The following is a 21,519-nucleotide window of genomic DNA, read 5'->3' as shown; positions in this document are numbered from 1 at the left end:
CATTGAATAGCCTTACAGCTAACTGGTTCAGAACAAACAAATTGAGTTACTTTTTACACTGTCTATAGTTAAGTGCGTAACTCTGCAACAGTATCATGTGGATGCAGGAAGCTTACATGGATTCAGAAACAATTAAATACCTGAAAAGTAAAATTCCTCAGGTGCTAATAGAAAGCAAGCAGTGATCCACAAATCACCAGGGGCTGGAATAACAAAAGAGAATATTGTTTTTCCGCAGGTTCTGAAGCTTTCACATAAGCATTTGTTATTGTATAGTGTGAGGCTTCTGGGCAGCTTGGACCTTTACTCAGAATTGGCCTGACCTTTAACCAGAAAAAAATATCCTGGCAAAAGCTTGAGCTTAATTTCAGCATCCTTAACTCATTTTTGCATTCGTGTGAAAGCCAATACCAGCTTTTTCAAAAGGATCAAATTTAAAGTTTTCTCTGTTCCAGGCTTTGTATTCTGAATGTTTATGGTTAGGGTGTGGACCCTTATAGAAAACTGCCATTATTTACCAGGTGCTAGTGAAATACTTTTTTACTGAGGTGATTAAGCACTGCAAGAGGTTGCCCAGGGAGGTTGTGGAGTCTCCATCCTTGGGAGATATTCAGAAGCCCTCTGGACACAGTCCTGGGCAGCTGGCTCTACGTGGCCCTGCTTGAGCAGGACCAGATGATCTCCAGAGGTCCCTTCAACCTCAACCATTCTGTGATTCTGTGAAACAAATAACATTAACAGTTTCTGGGACTAACTGGAAAATGTAAGGGATTCACAGATATGTCAAATGTATTGTCTTTAATATTTAAAAATATTTTAGTACTATTTAGCATGCATATTTAGTATATTAAGTTAGGTTCATTAGGTAAGATAGGGTGCAAACAGGAAGGTTAGTTCAGGAGAACTTCTTGCTACTGGTAAGCAAGGTTATTGGCTCATAAAATAATGAGTAGCATAATGATTGAACAGACAATAAACAGTTGTTCTTTTACCTATGTCTGAGTTTAGGAAAGGACAACTAGTCCTTTTAAAATTTGAAATAGCTAGTTGGAAAAAACGTTGCATTTGCTATACAAATACTTCTGCTTTTGTTTTGTTTCTTTTCTTCATATCTAATCTTGCATGCAATTGTAGCTTTCCTGTTGACACATTAGATATCAGTTCTTCTTTAAGAAGAAGCAGTGCACCTTTGAGCAAATTGATCCTAGTTACAGCTTCCTACGTTACACTTTAAGGAGGATCTTGGAAGATGGCATTAATCCTCTTCTCTGTAGCTCCTGCGCTGTAGAACTCTTCCCTGAATAAAACGGATTACTTGTTTTTATGCCACTTCAACTCTTTTAATCTGAGTTCCTGGTTTTATGATAAAGGATCTCACTAAATGATGAGTAGTACTACACAGTACAAATGGAGAACAAAGTGAATATTACTGCATTTTGAAGGAAGAGAGTTCTGGTCTTGGTTTTTTAGCTATTTCAACATTAATCAAATTATCACAAGCTCTGGGTTATGTTAATGAAAATAGAATCCCTAAAACTTCTGATTTCAGTAAGCCTAATAAAATTTGATTGCTAGGAAGACTACAGTACGATTCTACCAATAATACTAGCAATAAAAGATTACGTTAAATGACCTTTGTCAGTTCTAGAAATATGACCCGTGTCTTTCCGTGATAACATTTAATGCTTAAGTAGAAAATTCTCTTAATTTTCTAATGAGAGCTGAATCATTTGAGAGAGAGAATTTTAGGAATAAAACTTTAGCAGATACAGAAATATTGCAGTTGCCTGCAGGCATATGAAGGATGGGTTCAACAGATTCAGCATTAAGTTCTACATCAGGTGATTGTGTAGCCATATTGCCTACAGTGGGTGCAGTTCAGAAATCAGCTTGTCTCTATTGCACAGCACATAGCTGCAGCTAAGAAACCTGCTGCAGCCATCTCAGGTCTCACTTAGGGTGTTTGCTCTACCAATAGATGTGTAGAGTAATAATACAGGCCAAAACGGAACTGATTCATGCTGATCCATTTGGTTGCAGAAACCTGCTACAGCAGTATCAATGCTACATCCACGGCCCAACTTAACATTGCATTTGGGAGAATTTATTTCCAGCATGTCACAAGTAGGTGGAACTGGTTCAGGTCTGGTACAGTGCTGAGATGATCATCTCAGAAGGAAGTATGATACAGGGACACAGTTGTACGTCTCTGAGCAGAGGTTCAGCTCTTTCAAACCGTCCTGGGTAACACAGCAGTGGTTAGCCATCTCTGCAGTGCCATTCCCAGTGCTTCCATAGTTTGGATTGTCCTAATTTATCTTCACTCAGGTTATGAAGAATTAAATGTAAATGCTGTTCTAAATTAAGTAAAAGAACCCATGGCTTATTTTCCGTTCCATTAACTTAATGCTAGTATAATTAATAGAAGAATGTTGATATGTCATTTTCCCCATTTTCCTCTGCTTTTTCCCGTTTTCAGTGATCATTCATATGTGACAACAGACCTAAAATTCTGAGCTAATCTTTTAAATAAATGTGCAGTCTCTTAGCACGGTCATTACAATTTGTAGCATGAAATGTCTGGTTTTGGCAAATTGTAATGCAGATGTGAAAGTATAACAGTCACAAACTGTTAGCTGTAAAAACAAACAAACCAACCCCTGCAAGAACACTTTTAGTGTACTATAATCTGTGGTTATATATGATGATTTCATGAACAGCTTCATGAGCAGAGCCTTCAGGCTGTAAGTTATATGTCGTCACCAATATTAATAATGCAATTCTAGAAAACTTTGCTAAAACTTGATATGCATAAACTGTAGCATTAACTTTTACTGTTTTTTAAAATTAACTTTATTTGTAATTCATACCTTGCCTTATTAATGTAAAACAGTCTTTTGTTTATAGCTTTGAATTTTACTTTATTGGCTGTTGAAGATGGCAATTGTATGCTTAACCTGTTTTGACCGTATTTCATATACCAATGCACAGAAGATCTTTCACAGTATTAGCATGAATTTTGTGTTTAGACTGAGAAATTAATGCTGTGTGAAATTCTCTATTGAGTTTTTGTTAAAATAACTTAAGATTCACCTGTAACAGGATGATAGTAATTAGTGTTTAACCTGGAGCTGAAGTTGACAGTTTTGGAGAGTCTCATGTTCTGACCAGTATTTGCAAGAATTTTTATTAGGTTGTCAGATGATATTTTTAGATGCGATTTTCAACTTACTGAACTAAAAATATAATACCACAGAAAGTTCACAGATTAGGTTAAAGGACTTATATACCCTTTTTTTTTTCCTCAAAGTAACAGCTATCTTTCAAAAGGGAAAAAAATCCCCTGTGTTTCTTCCCTCCTTCTCTGCTATATTAGGTCGTTTATTGAGAGCTAACCAGATCACATTCAGTTGGGATAGACTGGCCAGTTGGATTAATCTCACAGAGCAGTGGCCATATAGAACATCGTGGCTCATATTGCATCTTGAAGAGACTGAAGGTGTTCCAGATCAGCTGACTTTAAAAACCATCTATGAGAGGTAGGTGTTACTCTGGTAATGGTATGCACTTTCAGTCGTTAAAATAGTGATCGTTATTAATGATTATTAGAATAACATGGCTTTCAAACAGCTACCAAGCTGTAATCTAAAATTCACACAATCTTACTCTCTTCTGTTAACTTTTGGAAACTTTGAAATTACTTTTGTTGCTGTTTAATGCACCATGTACGAATTTGTGCTTTGTATTAACAACAAAGAGAATTATACTGGAATTCTTTCACAGATAGCTAGCTGTGCTTCTGTCTCTTGATGTAATTTTCATCTCTAGCTTGGCCAAGCTAGAAGTTGGTTTTTTTCCATAGTCAGAAATCTCAACTAAGCTCTGCAAAAATTGCCTTTACTGGTGAAGATCTCTGAAGGTTTGGTGCTTAGCAAGTGTGCTTGAGGCTGTGGCAGTGCCTTGTGCTGCAGTTAAGGAATACAAAAGTGAAGCATGACCTTCTCCATTGCTGATACAAGTTGGTGTCCAACAGAGCTGTCTCGGTATTGCAACTGAGAGCAAATGGTTCCTGTGTTGCCAGTGAACATGCCTGTCCAGAACCTGGCTGCTTGTAAGAAAGGACTTGTGGATTTGTGACAAGTGACCTGATGACGGTGGGAGGAATGGAAGAGAAAGAATGTGACTGGGAGTTGGGCCTAAAGGAAAAAAGCAGAATCTGAGAATGAAAGTCAGTGAGAGGAAAGAAGGGTTTGACTTGTGTGAGAAGTAACTGAGAGCAGATGAAAAGAACAGCTGAGGTGAAGAGGGAAGACTGGGATTGATTGAACAAGTTGCCAGAAAAATCTAGAGACTTTGCAGCATCCAGGGAAAGAATGGAGAGGAGAATGAACTTGGACAGAAAATTTTGGGAAGGTGCCCTGCATTAAGAGTTAAGGAATGGGAGAAGATGAACTGGATGAGAGTCTGGGATGGGCTGGAAATGGTCAAAGTGTTGAGAATGGAATTAGGATTGATTGGGAAGGATGACTGGAGTGGGTTGTATTAGCAAAGGGAAGTCGAAGCAGGGTTAAGATCTGAACACAGATAACCCAGAAGGTAGAGGGACAAGGGTGGACTGGGCATGATGAGGCTGAGGATTGAAGGTAGACAAAGAGGGCAGGTAGCAGACTGGAGCGGTTTCAAGTTGGGGGGTTGTTGCTGAAATATCAAACTTCAGATGTAAACAAATGCGTGATTAGAAAACACTTTTCTCTAGAGAATGGATCCAGTTTCTGGGTTTCTGAGTGTAAGATACCTGTGAAATCATAGATAAAGTAATGGGAACCCACCTCTCCATTGTGGGTTCAGGCGGCTAGTGTCACAAATGTTTATGTGATCAGGTAAGTACAGTAACTCAGAATCAAAAGGGATTCCCTCTCCTGTCATGCTTTCCAGTGTTCTTGCTGTAGATATTTCTAACTTATCTTTATTTAGATTTGCCGTATGGCATGTTTCATAATTTTATATTTTCAGTATTTATCCAGCGAACGCATTACAGTCTTTTGATTATTAGCGTCGACAGTAATAAATTGCTTTGGAGTGATCAAAGTCCAAAGCTATCTTCCAAGACATAACAGCGTTTGTTTTCTGATAAACCAAAGGATGTATTAGAGACCTGAATTGTTCTCATAAATGGGTACTAGTAATTCCAGTATAAACTAATATTGAATCTGCAGTAAACCAATGTGAAGAGAAGGAAAGGACAGTCGCAATTGAATGTGAATGACTTATTTGGGTTCTGGATTATTTGTTGTTAGTACAGACACTTAAACTTGTTGCTATTCAGTGCCAGCTGGAGCGTGTCAGGGTTTATTAGTTCAGGTGTGCAAGAGATTCATGACTCCTGCTATGCTGTTTTGCCTCTTGCTATGCAGGTTGTGTTTGGAAGTAATATAGCCACTTGAATAGAGTGCCAATTCATAATGGACAGTTATAAGCGTATAAATAAATTTATAGTGTATAAAACTAAGATCTGTAATGTGAAGAAACAGTGAAGAACCCTGTACCATCTATTGGAAAAGGGAGGGTGATGATCTTTTAAGTAAAGCTGTTTGTATTCTACTTGTAATACCAGGACAACAAGGAAAAGGAAAAGAGGACTAACATTCAGGATTCTCTCTTTAGCAAAAAATACCAACAGGATTGTTTGATATGCAGATGATAAAGCTACAAGACTGAGTTTCTTTGACTACTTAGCCATTAAAAAAAGGTTCATAATAACAACAACATTGCCGCATGCTCAGGAAGAGAGTTGATGTCTCTCTCAGCCACTTCTGTTGAATCTGTGTAAGGAACTAAATATATAACTCTACTGATGTACTGACAAAGCTGAGATCTCATCTGTCTGGTGATTTGGGTGATCATCTTTACTGTATGCTGAATATGAAAAGGTCGGTGAACTCTTCTCTGGGATTATCTAATTCTCTAAAAATTCTGTTTTATCCCAAATAATCCTTTCTGTGTCATTGTTATTCTTTTTATCTACAACTGTTTGAAGTCACTTGGCTTGAATATCTGTTTCTGTATCAGTTCAAAGTAGGGTATTTACTTTAGTTCCTCTTTTAAAACTTCAGTTTCTGTTTTCTAAGGTTTTCTAGTTTATAAAGCAGCTTTCCTGTTTGGAGTCTCATGAATAGGTACCAGATTTTGATACTTTTATAGCTTCTTTTCCTGTACTGAGTTTGTGTTACTTCTTGCCTGCCTTTTATTCTGTAAGGATTTTTTAAAAAATATTTTGGTACTTTAGAACAGGAGCAAGAATATAATTTTCCTAGTATTGAATAGTTTGTGTCAAACTACTTTTTATTGTGACAGTGCAAGTTATTCTTTGGTTTTGCTGCATTTCTGAACTCTTTAAGTGTGTGGGGAGAGGGGTCTGCTTGGATATCTCCCTTGGATGAAAGGAGTCTTGTAGGTTCTGTGTTAAGTGTAGGAGTTCCACACTCGATCATGTTCTCCATATAAGGAGAATGCTTTGATATTATAGTTACTTTTCCAGCTTCTAAAATATCATGTGTTAAAAAGCTTGTGAATCCCCAGGATTCCGTTGCAGTGAGAACTTTCCATTGCCTTCCTCTTAGCTGCTGACTGTGCGGGGCAGAGGGTTAACACAACGGATTGATCTGTTACAGGTACCTTCAACTGAAGAGCTACAGTAGATAATTTGTGTGTGCACTGAGGGTATGACAAGTGGTAATAAAACCTGTGTTGTTTTACTGCTGTATCTTTGGAGGCAGATTATAACCAGCCCTTTACTATCCATACAGGTGATGCTGTAGAAGCGTGATTCGGTGCAAGTTAAACGTGGTACCCGTGTGTACGTGCGCTGTGCCGGCAGGTGGCACTAGCAGAATGACTCTGCCCAGCGTGGCCCTGGCAGCTTCTGCTCGCTTGTTTGTCTTCGCATATTCTGTGTTCATGTTTAACGGTAGTGGTCTTTTTCACTAGATGTTTTGGTTTTCAGTATTTCAAAGAATGAGCAATACTTTCACAACATGTAGTAAAATGAAAAGAATCAAGTCAAGCATTAAGAAATGAAAGAATAAAAATAGTCTGCAGTTAATTCCCCTCTGTGTATGCATTATGATATATAATTGGTATGATCATATGCTATTTTGCCCCCATAAGATTCCTGTCCTGTAATGTCCAGAACTTAATTTTGCAAACTGTATAGACAGGTTATGTGGTAAAGGGGAGGGCCATTTCAGTGCTGCCTGTTGTAGTTGAAAAGAATGCAATAGGAAAACTAAACTAAGACAACTGAAAGCTGCTCTAGAACTATTTGTCAGAGTTTGTGTGATGCTGGACTAGTCACCTCTATCATACCTTTCACTTGGACAGCATTTGTGCCTCTGTTGGGAGGTGGTATACAGCTTATGGTTCTGTAAGCTGGTATTAGTAGGTGCTGAGTGTTGAGAGCTATATCTGAAGCTAGTGGGAACTCTGCTTCCAGTAGGGGGAGTACTCTGAAAAAAACTGGACATCTCAGTTTGGTTACTAAATACCTGTATCTCTGTGCTTCAATTTGTTATTAAAAACAAAAAAAACCCTAACTAATATGTTCTTATTGTGAAGGATTGTTGGGGAAAGTAAATTTGCCAGTGCTTTTCTATAGATACTATGATGAATATGGAAGACTATATTGATGAGTATGAAACCAGTCCTGTTGGGAGTAGTGTGTCTTTATCATACTATGCAGAGATGGGAAAACCTATTGGCAACATTTTCCCGGGGTCTTAAAAAACCAAGCCAAAATTAGGCTTCAATTTGTGGCACAGGCACATCTCTATGAACAGTCTTTATGGATTGGAGTCACTTAGGCTTTTCTCTTAGAACCAGGTAGAGACGCTATGTTGTAATTCTTTTGTAGAGGGGAACAAGCCCATACTTTGTAATTGTGACAAATTTTGAAAGTAAAAAAATGCTGAGTCTGCATTGTTGGCTTCCAGTCCAGATTCTGGAGAAAAATGTCTTTACTCTTTTTACTTCCTTAAACTGACTTGCTGTATCATCTCACTTTTATCCTCTCACTTCCAGCCTCTCTCTTTGCTGGTCTGCATCTTTGCTTGGTTTAGCTTTCCAGTTGGTATACTTATTAGTACCAGTATTTACTCCTTTGGGTTTGTGTGTTGCCTTTTCAAGTCATCTCTCATCGTCAGGATTTTCATGTAGTCTCTCTCCTTGGCAAGTTAAGCTCCTAATCTGATTTCTTGTCTATTGTGTTCTCCTTCCGCTTTCATGTTTAGGTTGTTCTGTGGTCAAGCCCAATATTGTCATTACCCACCTCTCTGTCCTGGTCTACTTTAATTATTTTTACCATTTTATTTACAATTGTGACTTACAGTTAATATTCCTCTACATTTACGTTGTGCTGCATTCTTCTCCATGTTGCTGTAAAGAGTCTTCCTAATGTCAGTTTTGTGTAATGCCAAAATGGCTTGCAGAAGTTGCAGAAAGCAAATTTTTAAAGCCCTAAAGTAGAATAAAATGTGGGCTTTCTGTAAATGAAGTTGTAAGAGAATTAAGTTGTCAGATTAAAGCAAGTTTCTGGTGAATGTTTGCAACTGATAATTCTCAGACTTGTAAATTAGCCAGCTATGGGAATGTGCTCTCTTGTGAAGACTAAAGGAAACATCCATGACACCAGAATGAATGTCAATGCCAGATCTAAATAAATGATACACTGGGAAAAGTCACTGGCTTTTGTAGAGAAAAGATATGTTTCAAGGAACTGAATTCTCAACAGAGTCAATGAACATGTGAAGAAGGCAATGTAATATTTTAAAATTTAAGAAATTTTAAGCAAGATTTTGATCTAAGAACATTTAAGTGTAATTTAAGGTAATAACAGGCAAGGTTGCTCCAGGAAAACAAAAGGAGGAAGTGAAAGATAGAAATAAGAGTTTTGTGAGAAACTTGCAGGTAGTTTCCAAAGGTAATACTTGCACTCTTGCACATTGACATACCTGTAAATGGTCTGGAAGAGGGAGAAGATGCAAAATATAACGAGGACAGCTGTTCGACAGAGGGTTGTGGAAGTAGCTATGAGTAAATTGCAGATCAAAGTCATTGTGGATATAGGTATCATAACATACTGGGGAAAATAATCTCATCTATAATCCTGCTAACATAGTAATGGCCTATAAATCTGCATTGAGGAAAGAAATTCACAAATCATTGCTGATTTCTCTGAAAAACTATATTCATGCTCAGCAACAGTCAGAAAATGAAACAGTGTCTTTAGGAGTTATTATCAAAGCAATGGAAAGAAGGAAGGTCTTGTATTATACAAATCTGTGATGTATCTAAATTCTAAACACCATGAGAGTCTAGTCATCATATTTCAAAAAGGTTGTACCAAAGTAGAAAAGACATTAAAAAGGATGAGGAGAGTCCTTGTCTCACCTCAGATTTTGCTGTGAGTATCATCACTGTCTGATTTCTCATGCAGTGAGGAGTCCGAATTTTGCTTGAATTCTTTCTCCTCTCTTTTTTGGATTCTCAAGTCTTCCTCAGTCTAAGACATTTGAGTCATTTATTTCTTTTCCCCCAAGGCCTTAGTTTTTCATTTCAGTTTGAGGCTCTGAGTTTTAGTCATCTTACTTAGTTTCTTGATATTTTCTATTGCTTAAGGCTGTAGATGGCAGTGATTTGATATTGCCACCTTGTTGATTAAAAATAATGCTATTAAAGTTGGTTGTATGGGAGGGAATGTCTTCTCAGTCCCTTTCCTCATTAAGTTTGCTCACTAAATGAGAGAATGCTGAACACATTTTACCTGTTTATGTCATTCTTACCACAGGAGAAACCAGTCTGCAGTACTTTGTCTATTGGAAGATGTTCCTAGAAGTCACTAAAGTAATTTTGTAACCTTCTTGCCTGTAGGCCTTTGTCCTTCTGAAATCTGAAGGTGTTAGGGAGAGTTTCTGCATCTATGAGCTAACCAGGTCTCTTGTAGATATGGCCGGTTTACCAGCCTGTCACTTCTTGAAGCTGTTAGTAGCTGGACCGTCCTCGCTGGTAAAGTCTGTTCCATGTGTTAAGGTTTACACAGTTGAAAGTAAAACTTCAGGCGTGTAGTTGCCCCTTGAGTTCAAGAATGCAATTCAGAAAATGACTGACTAAACTTGTAACACTTGAAGAGCTATGGATGTCTGAATTTTTGCCACTGAAGTTACTGCAACATTTACAGTTCTGCTAGGGTGAATGCCCAGAATTGCTAATGCGAGGCTTAAGTTGAGTCTTGTGGTGCTAACCTTGCATCTAGAGCCCATTCAGGATCCTCGAGAGTCAGTAGCTCTTAAAAAAGCCTGGACAAATAAATGTGGTTTGAGCATGTTTGCAGCAGGAGGAAAAGATAAGGTTTAGCACAAAACACAGCAGCAAAGGCTACTTTAATTTGAAGATAGATGTGTTTAAATTAGTTACACCAAGTGCTGGGGCAGGCTGTATGACAAGTTGCAGGAACCTTCTGGTCCTGGTGAGCATGATGAGTTCTCCAGGCAGGCATGGGCACTGTAGTAAAGTTCCAGTTGGCCTGTGAAACGAAAATGGCCGGGAACGCACTGCAGGCTACCAGAACAATTGCAGTGTGGTCCCTGCCAGGCGGGGAGGCCTGGTAGCACTGTCTCAGTGCTTGAAGATATTCACTGGGGAGAGGAGAGTGCTTGTCTCCAGAACTGAAATTACGATTTGTTTAATGATACTGAATTCGGGCATTCTCACAACCTTCTATTTGAGCGCTTCCTACTGGCTGGTTTTGATGTTATTCTGCTTGTCGTGCTTGATGTCGTGAGGGACAGTCCTACCTGTCATTCTTTGCCCAGGCTTTACTCAAACTGGAGTATTAAGACAGGGCTTATCAATTCTTTGTGAGGATATCAGCAAATAGTTGCTGGTCCCTGAATTTCTGTGATGTGACTATTCTTATATATTCATTCAAAATACTAGAACATGAGAGCCTGGCTCAGGAGAGAAGAAACTCTCGTGAGCCATCTGTTCAGATTAGGATCTCCACCCTTACTTAATCTCCTTGAAAACATGCTTTTTGGGAAGCTGAAGGAAACTATGGAAATCAAGAATCTTAAATCTTTGATTTTGAAAAAATATATACATCTTCTAGCATGAGAAAATGGTTGTGCTTTCCTCAGAGTTGTAAGTAAACATTGTTTAAAACTTAGCAACATATAATTCATCCATCACTTGGGCTTATTTTAACCTCTGCAATTAAGTATCTGTGCACATATGTATGCGTGCCTACCTGTGGTGGATGTCAAATTGGATGGCAAAACAATGTGCCAAAGCAGAACACACCAAATGTAGAAGAATAACATAATAGCCTTCTTTTATTCAGGATTCTTTTTTTGGGGGGGGGACTAAAGGATCTAAGCCAGCCATAGCTTATTTATTACTTTTTTTTAATGCTTTTGCAACCCTTAGACCATTCTAAGGAATAACTGTGGAAGACATCTGCTCTGTCTGATTTATCAATAATGGAAAGTGTTGGCGTTCCTTTATTTCTTCAGTTCTGGATGTTGTCTTCCCAGTTTCAGCACTGGTGTATGATTTTTCTTGCTTTTTTCCCAGTCTCTTTACTGATGGTACCCCTTTTTGGAAGCAAACAGAGAGGTAGTTACCTCTAGTCACGGTAACCAGAAAAATACTTAATTTCCAGTTACTAGACAACTCATCCTCTGTTTCTCTTTTTTCCTTTTTTCTTCAGATTGAACTGGTAAAAACTAATCTAGTTATAAGTGGAACAGCAGTTGATTGCTGTAGGTTTGGAGTTCTGTAGCGTGGTCTCATTGGTGTGTGTTTTACTGATAAGTTCAGATCTTTTGTGTGATATGCCCATGTGAATCAAATTAGGAAATCACTTAGGCAGGTTAAAATATTTTTCTCTTTCACATACAGTTGAATGTTTTTACTTCATTGTTTACTACTTCAATTTAAGAAAGTGTATTTACAGCATACTAAAAATACCACCAAGATATAAATGATATGAAATTATTTTATTGAAGGCATTGATTTCATAAAAAATCAGAAAATAGTATTCTGTAGCACTAGTAGTAAAATTTATTTTTCCTTATATAAAGGCTCATTTATTTTTATAGCAATTTGATGACACATCTGCTTGCTTTATTCAGCTGAAAAGAAAATGTTGGTTCTTGGTGTTTTGTAAAATTGCTTTGTTAAATTATTTTCGAAATCGTTCAACTTTTAACAAATGACATTTGATACTAACATTGGAAAGCAATTTCAGCTAATTAAGTAGATCCTTCTATAAACCATTGGAACATTAAGATGACAAACTGTTCATTCAGGATTATTTTAATTGGTACAATTATTGTAATTTTGTTGCAATTATGTGTTGAGCTAAAAGCCTTTGTCTAAATCATTTGAGGGTTTTTTGTTAATATACATAAGTAAGAAGAAAAGAAGTAAAATAAAAACTGAAGATAAGCATTATCTGTCTAGTTTTTCATTACAGTGCCTTAGACAAGTATCTGTTAAATTATTCTTTTAAAAAAGTATGTTACATGTTTTCAGCAAATCTCTAGCAATGTTAAAATTGAGCAAGATCACTTGAAATGTAACTTTTCTGGAAGGTTATTATGTTAATTCCAGTTTTGACACTGTTTAAATACTTTTTAATAAAAAGGGTGAAATTAACTTGTGAGGGATTTGTGAGTTGTATATAATCTATTGATGTATTAATTTAAGAAGTGTAGCTTTTTAGTGATTATAGAAATTAAAAATGAAAAAGCTATGGAAGGTGCCACGTTCATCACTCCGGTTATAATGCTCTCTGCAATCATCTTTGGCCCAGGCCAGGTTTAAATAAATCACTTCCTTTAAGTAGACAATTTAATATTCTTGTAGACCTCACAGTGAGGCATTACCTCTAAATATTTAACCTGCTTTTTGTTTCTCAGTTTCCTTTTATTGCCTCCTACTTAAAACACAGGGCACATAAAGTTATTATGCTTCTTGCTGTGCTAATAATGTGGTCTCAATGTTAAAAGGCAGCAGACCAGTTGAGTAGTAGGTGGCTGTTGCCCAAACTGCCTACTAAATAGACCTACATGAGGCAAGGTATAAAATAGAAGTAGAGAGTACCTACCAGAGGACATGACAAGTAAGAAAGATGGTTCAGCTGTTCAGTTCAGATGAAAAGGTAATAGGGAGAGAAAAAGGATTGGAGCAAAAGCTAATCAAAACAAGACAGAAGAGTGTTTTTAGCTTTTTTTAGTTACCTTTGTAATATATAGTAATAAATCATATTTCTAAAATACTTTACAGATAATTTTAAATGCTTACAGTATAGTTAATGTGTATTAACGACATCTCTCAGAAAGGCTCCTGTGCATATTTCAAATCCCTCCAAGCACCACTGATTGGTACTAGTTTAGGGTATCACTGATCCCCTGTTGATACTACATACTGATTGATATTAGTTTAGGGTAGAACACAGAAACCTTCGTTTTAGTAACACTGTAAACAATTTCAGGAAAGAAAACTTTTATTTTTAACCCATGTAAGTCAATTCATGAGACTTCTGTGCTTTTTGGGGAATTGATAAAGTTGGGAAATAAAATTGGAGATTGGTGGCTTTTGTGCCTGCTGAACATTTTTGTCAAAAGTAGAATATTTATTCAAAACCTGAGAACGTGGGAAAACATTGTGAGGTGAGATGATAAACTGGAAATGCGTCTCTTAGCTGCATACTGCTAGTGGCCCATATCCTGGCTCTTACCCCACAATAAATGTGATGTACTCTCTCTCTCAGGAAAAAAGAGGAGATAAAATTCTTACTTCATATTCAGAAAAGGCTCATGTCTCATAGTGCTGTAAAAGCCTACCACTGAGCAGTGGCATGGAATATCAGGTTCTTTGGAAGCTGATGCTCTAGTATTCCTTGCAACAACTTGCTCATATGCCCATACAATAAATTTGCCTCGTTAGATCAACTCTGCCATAAGAAGCTGCTTCAGAAGGGCAAGATAAGGAACAAATCAGGTAATCCAAATGCTGTATGAAGGAAGTAATAGGACTTTGGTCCTGGTTGACTTGAATTTTGGTTATTAACCTGTTAATGTAGATTGTACCTTTTGCCTTGCATTTCTGGGTAGCGTTTGCAACAGATCGATGGATTAGTCTTTGACTTACTCTGAGAAGTGGAACTCATGTTTCTGTGAGTGAAGTGTTTGCCATGGACTTTTGGAGGAGGAGTGTCCTTTTGCCCGGTCCTGAGATTTAACTGTATGCCATAACGTAGCCCCAGAAAAGAGTCTTGTGCTAAACACTGGGCTGAACCATGGCCATTTCTAATGCTAGAGGACCTGCAAATATTTGCTGAATTTCTGAAGTCCTACAGGTGGAGATATTGAATAAAAGAATCCCTGCATAAAGCAGCTTTGTAACGGACGTTCAGTATTGAAAATACCCAAACCAGATTAATACAGTATTCTTGTATTTCACTTGTGTGAGTGATCTTGTTGGACTTGTCAGTTAGTGAGATGTAATTACTTTCTTGTTTACAGAGCAGCTTTGAGCAGTCTTGGGTTCTTCTGTGCTACTCTGTTTTGCTGCTTTTTCCATCTGTGTAATAAATATATTGATTTTTTTTTTTTAAATTCTTTTGCTTTCTGTAATTCAAATAGCACTTCAAAGCTGTGAATGAATCCAGGCATTTGTAACTGTATTAACACTTTTTTTTTAATTCTAAAGAATGATGGTGTAGGGTGTATTCTGGAAAGTTGTATTAAAAATAGACCTTTTTAATATGGCTGAGTGACAGTGCATGATACTGGGTGTGGGAGATTAGTTTAATATCAGTCTTTTAATGGTCAAAATGTTTTTTCTTTCTGAAATGATCAAAAGCAGGAACACTCAGAAGAGGTGCTTTATCTACTGTTACTTGAATTGGATAGTTAGAGTCGGTTTTGCAAAGCAAGCTTTCCTGAATACCTATGGTAATAGGAGTTTTTAAATAGCTATTGCATCTGTTCAGTGAAGTCTCTGTACTGCTTAATATGCACTGAGGGGTTTATAATTTTTGTCTAGATAGATATATCAAACTATAGCTTTCTTTTTTTTTTTTGGTCTTCATTAAGATAAAACATCGATTCCCTTATGTTTTAGTATTGAATGTGTGATGACTTTTTATTCCTGCCTTTACACAAGTGTATATATGAGCAAATGCTGTTTTTCAGTGGGCAAATAACCTGGTGCAAATTTCAGTTTGAAACAATATTTGCAGCACTATTCTTGATATGTTGATAGTACTGCAAATTTTCTGGAGTGTTGTGTGTGAGAGCTTTTAATCCAGAAAAAAATGCACCCTTGGGCATAAAGATACACTGTCACTGTACTGACCAGACATGAGAAGAATAGGATAAGTAACTTCAGAGCAAAGCATTGTATTATTAGTATTTGATTATTAGGTATTAGAGATCAGATGTCTAATTAGCAAACTGTTAAGCATCAAAATTTCATATTGCATTCAAAAGTGGCCCAGATTTTCTAGTTTTCTGTTTTTCAGTATCAAACCTTTAGAAAAAATATTTCATGTCATTTTTAATGAGAAGTTATTTCATTATTTTAAGCAACATTTTTGTCTTAAACTGTATTGAGAGAAAAATTTAAAAGGCACATGATAGGTAGAACATGACACGCCTTCATGCTCATGCCTTCTGTTGCTCTTTTTATTATTTAATAACAATTAATTAGATCTGTTGCTTTTTATGGAGTGCAAAAGTTAAATGACTCTTGTCCACGTAGTTACTTGCTCCTTTAAACCACATGAGAAAAAAGATTTAGGTGTGCAAAGAGTAACTTGTATAATTTCTTTGTTTTCGTCCTCAGGGAGAGAGGTTTGGAAAGAGCAGGGAGAACGGCCCTTCAGGGTGGGAGGGCTTGCGGAGAAGTCAACCTTCCACCTGTCCGGGAGGAGCAGGGCAAGCTGGGAGCTGAGGAGGACAGCAACACAGGCAGGGCCTTGTCCTCATGAGCAAGGGCTTCAGTCCCACAGTAGCCAAACAGGAGGATCAGAGCAGGTTCAGTGGCAGTAGCCAGGGGTGGCAAACAGCCCAGTGGTCTGTAGCCATGAGGCACTTCTTTGGTCAAGCCAGGAAGTCAAGTCAGTGAGTCAAGGTCAAGACCAGTAAGGTACATGGATGTAGCTCAGGCAAGGACCAAGGGCAAAGGCCTGAGCTTGAAGGCAGTTCTTGAATTGTGCAAGAGAGGCCTCCAGTGAGGCTTCTGGCAGCTCTTATCACAACAGTCCAATCCCAGGTTACGCAGCTGCAGTGTATCAGAGCTGGCCTTGAGCACAGGCAGCGAAACCCCTGGCCGGGGCTGGGGGGAAGAGGTGGTAGAGCCTGTTGGCGTACTCCAGGGCCTGACATAACCAACCACACAGGGAATGTGAGCGCAGCATGGCCCTCAGTGTGGATGAAGGTAGTTGATGCTGCTGCCGTTTTACCACCACCTGGTTGGGTGGTGAAGGACCACGTTCTGTGGTGACGACCACCTCCTGCGGTAGGTGGTGAATAGGTAGGTTGCGTCATGTATAGCCCAGCAGCCTAGCATCTGAGCTATGCTGGCAGCATTCAGTGCTGGACCCACTGTTTGACCGTGGTGGTTATTTTCCAAGTCAGTCGTGGAAGTGCAAGGTGAACATAAACTAGAAAAAATTTGGAGCAAATTCATAGTCTTTTTAATGGAAGATAAGATGGCGCACCTATATGTAATTGTAATAAATTATTTTTGTTTGATGAGAAAGCCAGAAATAATCCATCATTGTTGGAGTATAACTTAGTCCACACTGAAAGCAGTTTTTAATTTTAGCTGTGCATGGAAAGGACACGTGCGGAATAGTAGAATGAATTTTTAAGGTTCTCTTCTGTCAGTGTAATGTTCTGTTTTGGGCTCATTCCTTTTAAATTCAAGTAGTTTCTCGTGGAAACAGACACCCTGTAACACTGACAGTTTTTGATGTTTCTGATTTAAAGAATAATTCTGCCTCAGGAAAATTTAGCCCTGAAATGAGAATAGGGTGTTCACAGTGCTTTATTTTTAGATCTGTGTGTCTATATTTTAGAAAAAAAACCTCCTAAAGTGCTTTACATGCTAACCTTTTATTTTTTTATCTGAGAAGTACAGGCACATGCGATTTTTGTGGCTCTTTGCCAAAAGATTATCATTTACATAAATATTTCTTTCAAAGGCGTAGTTTAAGACATTGAGCTCAGGAGGTTAGAATAGAGACTTCAATCTGCACACCAGCAGTGGGCTATTGGCTTCTGAACAGTAGCTTTGTTCATCGTATTCAGAACACTGTTCGCATTCAGACTTAAGTAGAGCTGGCATTAAAATTCAGCTAATTTGTTTCATGTGATTCATCAGCTGTGTGTTTTATTTAAATCTATGTCACATTCTCTTTTGGCTTTTTATTTTGTAGATTTAAGTGTTGAAGTAGGCCACTCTTTAACTCTTCAGTCCCTGACTTTAAGAGTGACTTAATTTTCATTTTGCCAGTGTTGCACTCTTGTCTAGGATACTCATAGTAAATATATATAACTAAAGTGTGCATTAGTGGTTTTGTGGGGTTTTTTTTCACATTTCTGATGTTTGAATAAAAGCACATACATTTACAGTCAGTTTAGTCATAGTTTTATATAAGGCAAAATAGAAGAACCTAAGTAGTAGCTAAATATTGCTGTAAAATATACGCTTCTCAGATTCTGTTGAGTATACAAGTCTTACTTTGATACTGCCAATGTTTTTATATTTTTCTTTTGACCATTCACTCCTTGAGGTGAGGACCACTTTTAGCTCCTACTGGATTTCTTTAAACACTGTTGGAGAATGAACTATTTCCATTCTTTGAAACTGTAACCTACTTCTGGCTGTCAGGTTTCTCTTCTCACAGAAGCACCACCTTTTATTCTCTTAAGGCTGGAGCCTGTGAAGCCTTACATGCATTGAACTTCCCTAAATTCGATAATCCCACTGCCATCCAGACGACTGCTAATAATGATTTACAGGATCAGAACCTTTGTTAGAATAGGCTACACTTGCTTTTATGCTTTATATTTGTTACATTTTCCTATGCTGTAGAAGTAACATCTCACTGTGAATAGTTATTCGTAGATACTGCTTATGACAGCATGGTACGGCAGGATCCTCCATCTGTTAGGTACATGGTCCATTCAGATGTTTTCTGGTAAAATTTATAGGAACTTGTTAATTCTACTTTTAGTATAGGGCAAGGCTGTCCTAAAAGATCAGACTGAAAGATTAACATGCAGTTAAAATACATTTTTAATGAAAAGAGTTGCACTTCCTTCAAGCATCTAGCATTGATCCTCAATTCTTTTATTTCTCTTAACATTAAGTGCTAAATATTCTGTGTAAATATGCCACTGTTGTCTCTGGAATAATCCCGTGGCACATAAAATTCTGCTTTTTATGGAGGATCTAAAAATAAAGGTAAAAGAAAATCGTTGCTTTTAAAGAGCTAACAAATTGTGAAATAAGGTAACATCGTTCAGCTAATGATAGATTTAGTTCATTAGTTGTATTAAAAATACAATTCAATTACAACCAGATTTTTTTAAAAAGTGTTACATTCTTTTCTCTTCATAGAGACATGAGCGTGAATTTATTTAATGTAAAAGATTCTTGGTTGCATTTTGATAGGCTACTGAGTGTGCATGAGGGCTTCCTCCCTTTCCATCCATGCATCAGTGCACTCCTTTCCCCCACAACAGCACTGGCAGTGGCCTTAGCTGCTTTAATTGTTCAGTAATCAGAGAAAACTCTTATGCTTTCTTTGTGCTATGCTAACTTCTTTTTAGCAAGTTACAGCAGCTCACAGAGCAGTCAACATGTCTATGCTAAGTCATCCCTTTTCGTGGAACTGCGATCATATGTCTTTGGGAAAAGCCATTAACTAGTGAGGTGCATCATTCATTTTATATAAAGTTTTTTATTTTTCTATATATATTTTTTCTCCTAACTTCTTTTCTATTTTTATTTTAAATACAGCGTGGTTACTTCACTGATATCTATATAGAGTGCTGTCACAGTCACTTTGTAGTCATTACTATAACCATGTGAACTGTTCTCAGTGCATTCTTTCACTGTTTCCATTTTTATTATACTGGGTGTGAGAAATGTTTTTTCATTTTAATAATCTTTAATTTAGATTATCGTTTCTCATTTGGTATCAAATGAGATACCAGTCATGATACTATGAGATGAGATGTCAAATAAGATAGGTCCATCTGACCCATCGTGTCAGCCTCCATCACTTCCTTAGAATCATAGAATCGTTAAGGTTGGAAAAGACCCTTAAGATCATCGAGTCCAGCTGTTAACCTATCACTGCCAAGTCCACCGCTAAACCATGTCCTCAAGCACCACGTCTACCCGTCTTTTAAATACCTCCAGGGATGAGGACTCGACCACTTCCCTGGGCAGCCTGTGCCAGTGCCTGACTGCCCTTTTGGTGAAGAAGTTTTTCCTAATATCCAACCTAAACCTCCCCTGGTGCAGCTTGAGGCCGTTTCCTCTCGTCCTATCGCTTGTTACTTGGGAGAAGAGACCGACCCCCACCTTGCTACAACCTCCTTTCAGGTAGTTGTAGAGAGCAATAAGGTCTCCCCTCAGCCTCCTCTTCTCCAGGCTAAACAACCCCAGCTCCCTCAGCCGTTCCTCATAAGACTTGTGCTCTAGACTCTTCACCAACTTCCTTGCATTTGGTGGGAGCTTTTCATAAACTTCCACAAGGCTGACATTTAATCCTCTCCTTGTTCCTTCCTAAAACTTTTTACTAGTGCTTACAAAAAAAACGCACCATTGCTTGGTGATAGTCACAATGCATCAGCAGTGCCTTATACTGATCATGTCTCATTGTTTTGTTGTTCTCTTCTGTTAGTGGCTTCTTGTCTGAGAAGGTGAATTACTTGAAAGCAGGCAGTTGTTTTTCCAATTTTTACCATGAAATCACAAACAGTTGGGTTTTGGTCAATGTCTAAGGTGCCTGAATGTTCCTGTTACGAGAAACGTTAGTTTAAAAATGAGATTTTTAACCATGGAATTTCTGATTGGAATATCAGAATTCAAATGGATGTTTGAGGTTAATGTTGACAAATGTTAACTTCCCCTTACTTTGAATTTGATGTTACTGATCTATAAATTCCTGATCTGATTTTAGTCTTCTGTATGGCTTCTTTGAGATTGGTCTGAAGCATACAATTAGATCAGATTACTTAGCGGTTTGAGATTTTTTGCATATTAGAAAATGTTAAATTGTTCTTTCTGCAGACAGTGCAGCTCTTTATGGTTTATCTTCATTTTCTGGACAATAGGGAGAATGGACGCAAGCATACTAGTATTTCGTCCCAGAATATCACTGTGCAAATGGAAGTCATACTGCAATAAACATGATTTATGATTTATCTAATCCCCTCACCCCCAGAATTTCAAAGAATATTCCTACAACTAAAGATGTTGAACCTCTACTTGAAATTGATGGAGATATACGGAACTTTGAAGTATTTTTATCTTCACGAACACCTGTTCTTGTTGCACGTGATGTAAGAACCTTTTTGCCATGTACTGTAAACTTGGATCCCAAGCTACGAGAAATCATTGCAGGTGAGTATGCTTTCAAATAAATGGAAAATGACAATTATGTTATTTCTTGTCATTTTAGGTAGAGCTACTTTGCATGTTACACAGAATCCTAATTTGTTCGTCAAATCAGACCTTCAGATTGTCCGATTTGACTTCAGTAACAGGCCATTCAGTTTCAATTAATAGCTTTGCTGTAAAGGCCAGATCATACTAGACTAAAGCATCTCTTTTCAAGGGGGGAATCCACTGTTCTTGATTTGAAGATGGCTTTAGCAGATGGAGGAAGCCAATACACACAATGATATTTTAGTAGTAGAGATGCAAGTTGACTTCTAGATCTTCATTAACAATTTTGAATAGTGTAAGTAAGATCCTGTAGAAAGGAAGCCAGTGAAACAAAGTGGAACGTCTCCATTTGATAGATACTCTACTAGATAACTGCAAAAACACTCTGCTCAGCATCGGAGTGACTGCTCACTGCTGCTGTGGGTTGATGTGACGCATGGTATGGCACTTCTTGCCCTGTCTTAGGGATTGCTAGTGGCTCTGGAGTAGGGCTAGGACATCCTAATATTTCCACCTGCGAAGAGATGCTAAAGCTTTGAAGAAAATCAGAACTTTAAATTTAAAATAGAATCCTGTCGTGGTTTAACCCCAGCCAGCAACAGAGCACCACACAGCCGCTCGCTCACTCCCCCCCGGTGGGATGGGGGAGAGAATCAGAAGAGTAAAAGTGAGAAAACTCGTGGGTTGAGATAAAGACAGTTTAATAGGTAAAGCAAAAGCCGTGTGCACAAGCAAAGCAAAGCAAGGAATTCATTCACTACTTCCCAT

The 21,519-nt window shown here is 37.8% G+C and overlaps 1 protein-coding gene across 4 annotated transcripts in view; it reads left to right on the top strand.

Moving 5' to 3' along the window:
• The window catches only part of KIDINS220 (kinase D interacting substrate 220), an 81,127-nt gene that overhangs the window by 37,455 nt on the left and 22,153 nt on the right, over positions 1-21,519 (top strand). For all 4 annotated transcript variants that reach the window (XM_087775024.1, XM_087775023.1, XM_087775021.1 and 1 more), the window contains 2 exons: positions 3,377-3,539; positions 20,528-20,706. In XM_087775024.1, the coding sequence (XP_087631150.1) occupies positions 3,377-3,539; positions 20,528-20,706 (342 nt within the window). The remainder of the gene's footprint in view (positions 1-3,376; positions 3,540-20,527; positions 20,707-21,519) is intronic.

The sequence above is a fragment of the Nipponia nippon genome, unplaced genomic scaffold (assembly GCF_047370975.1).
Source record: "Nipponia nippon isolate SJK-2023a ecotype South Korea unplaced genomic scaffold, ASM4737097v1 scaffold_4, whole genome shotgun sequence".
Lineage (NCBI taxonomy): Eukaryota > Metazoa > Chordata > Aves > Pelecaniformes > Threskiornithidae > Nipponia > Nipponia nippon.
This window is presented reverse-complemented; position numbering and strand designations above follow the sequence as displayed.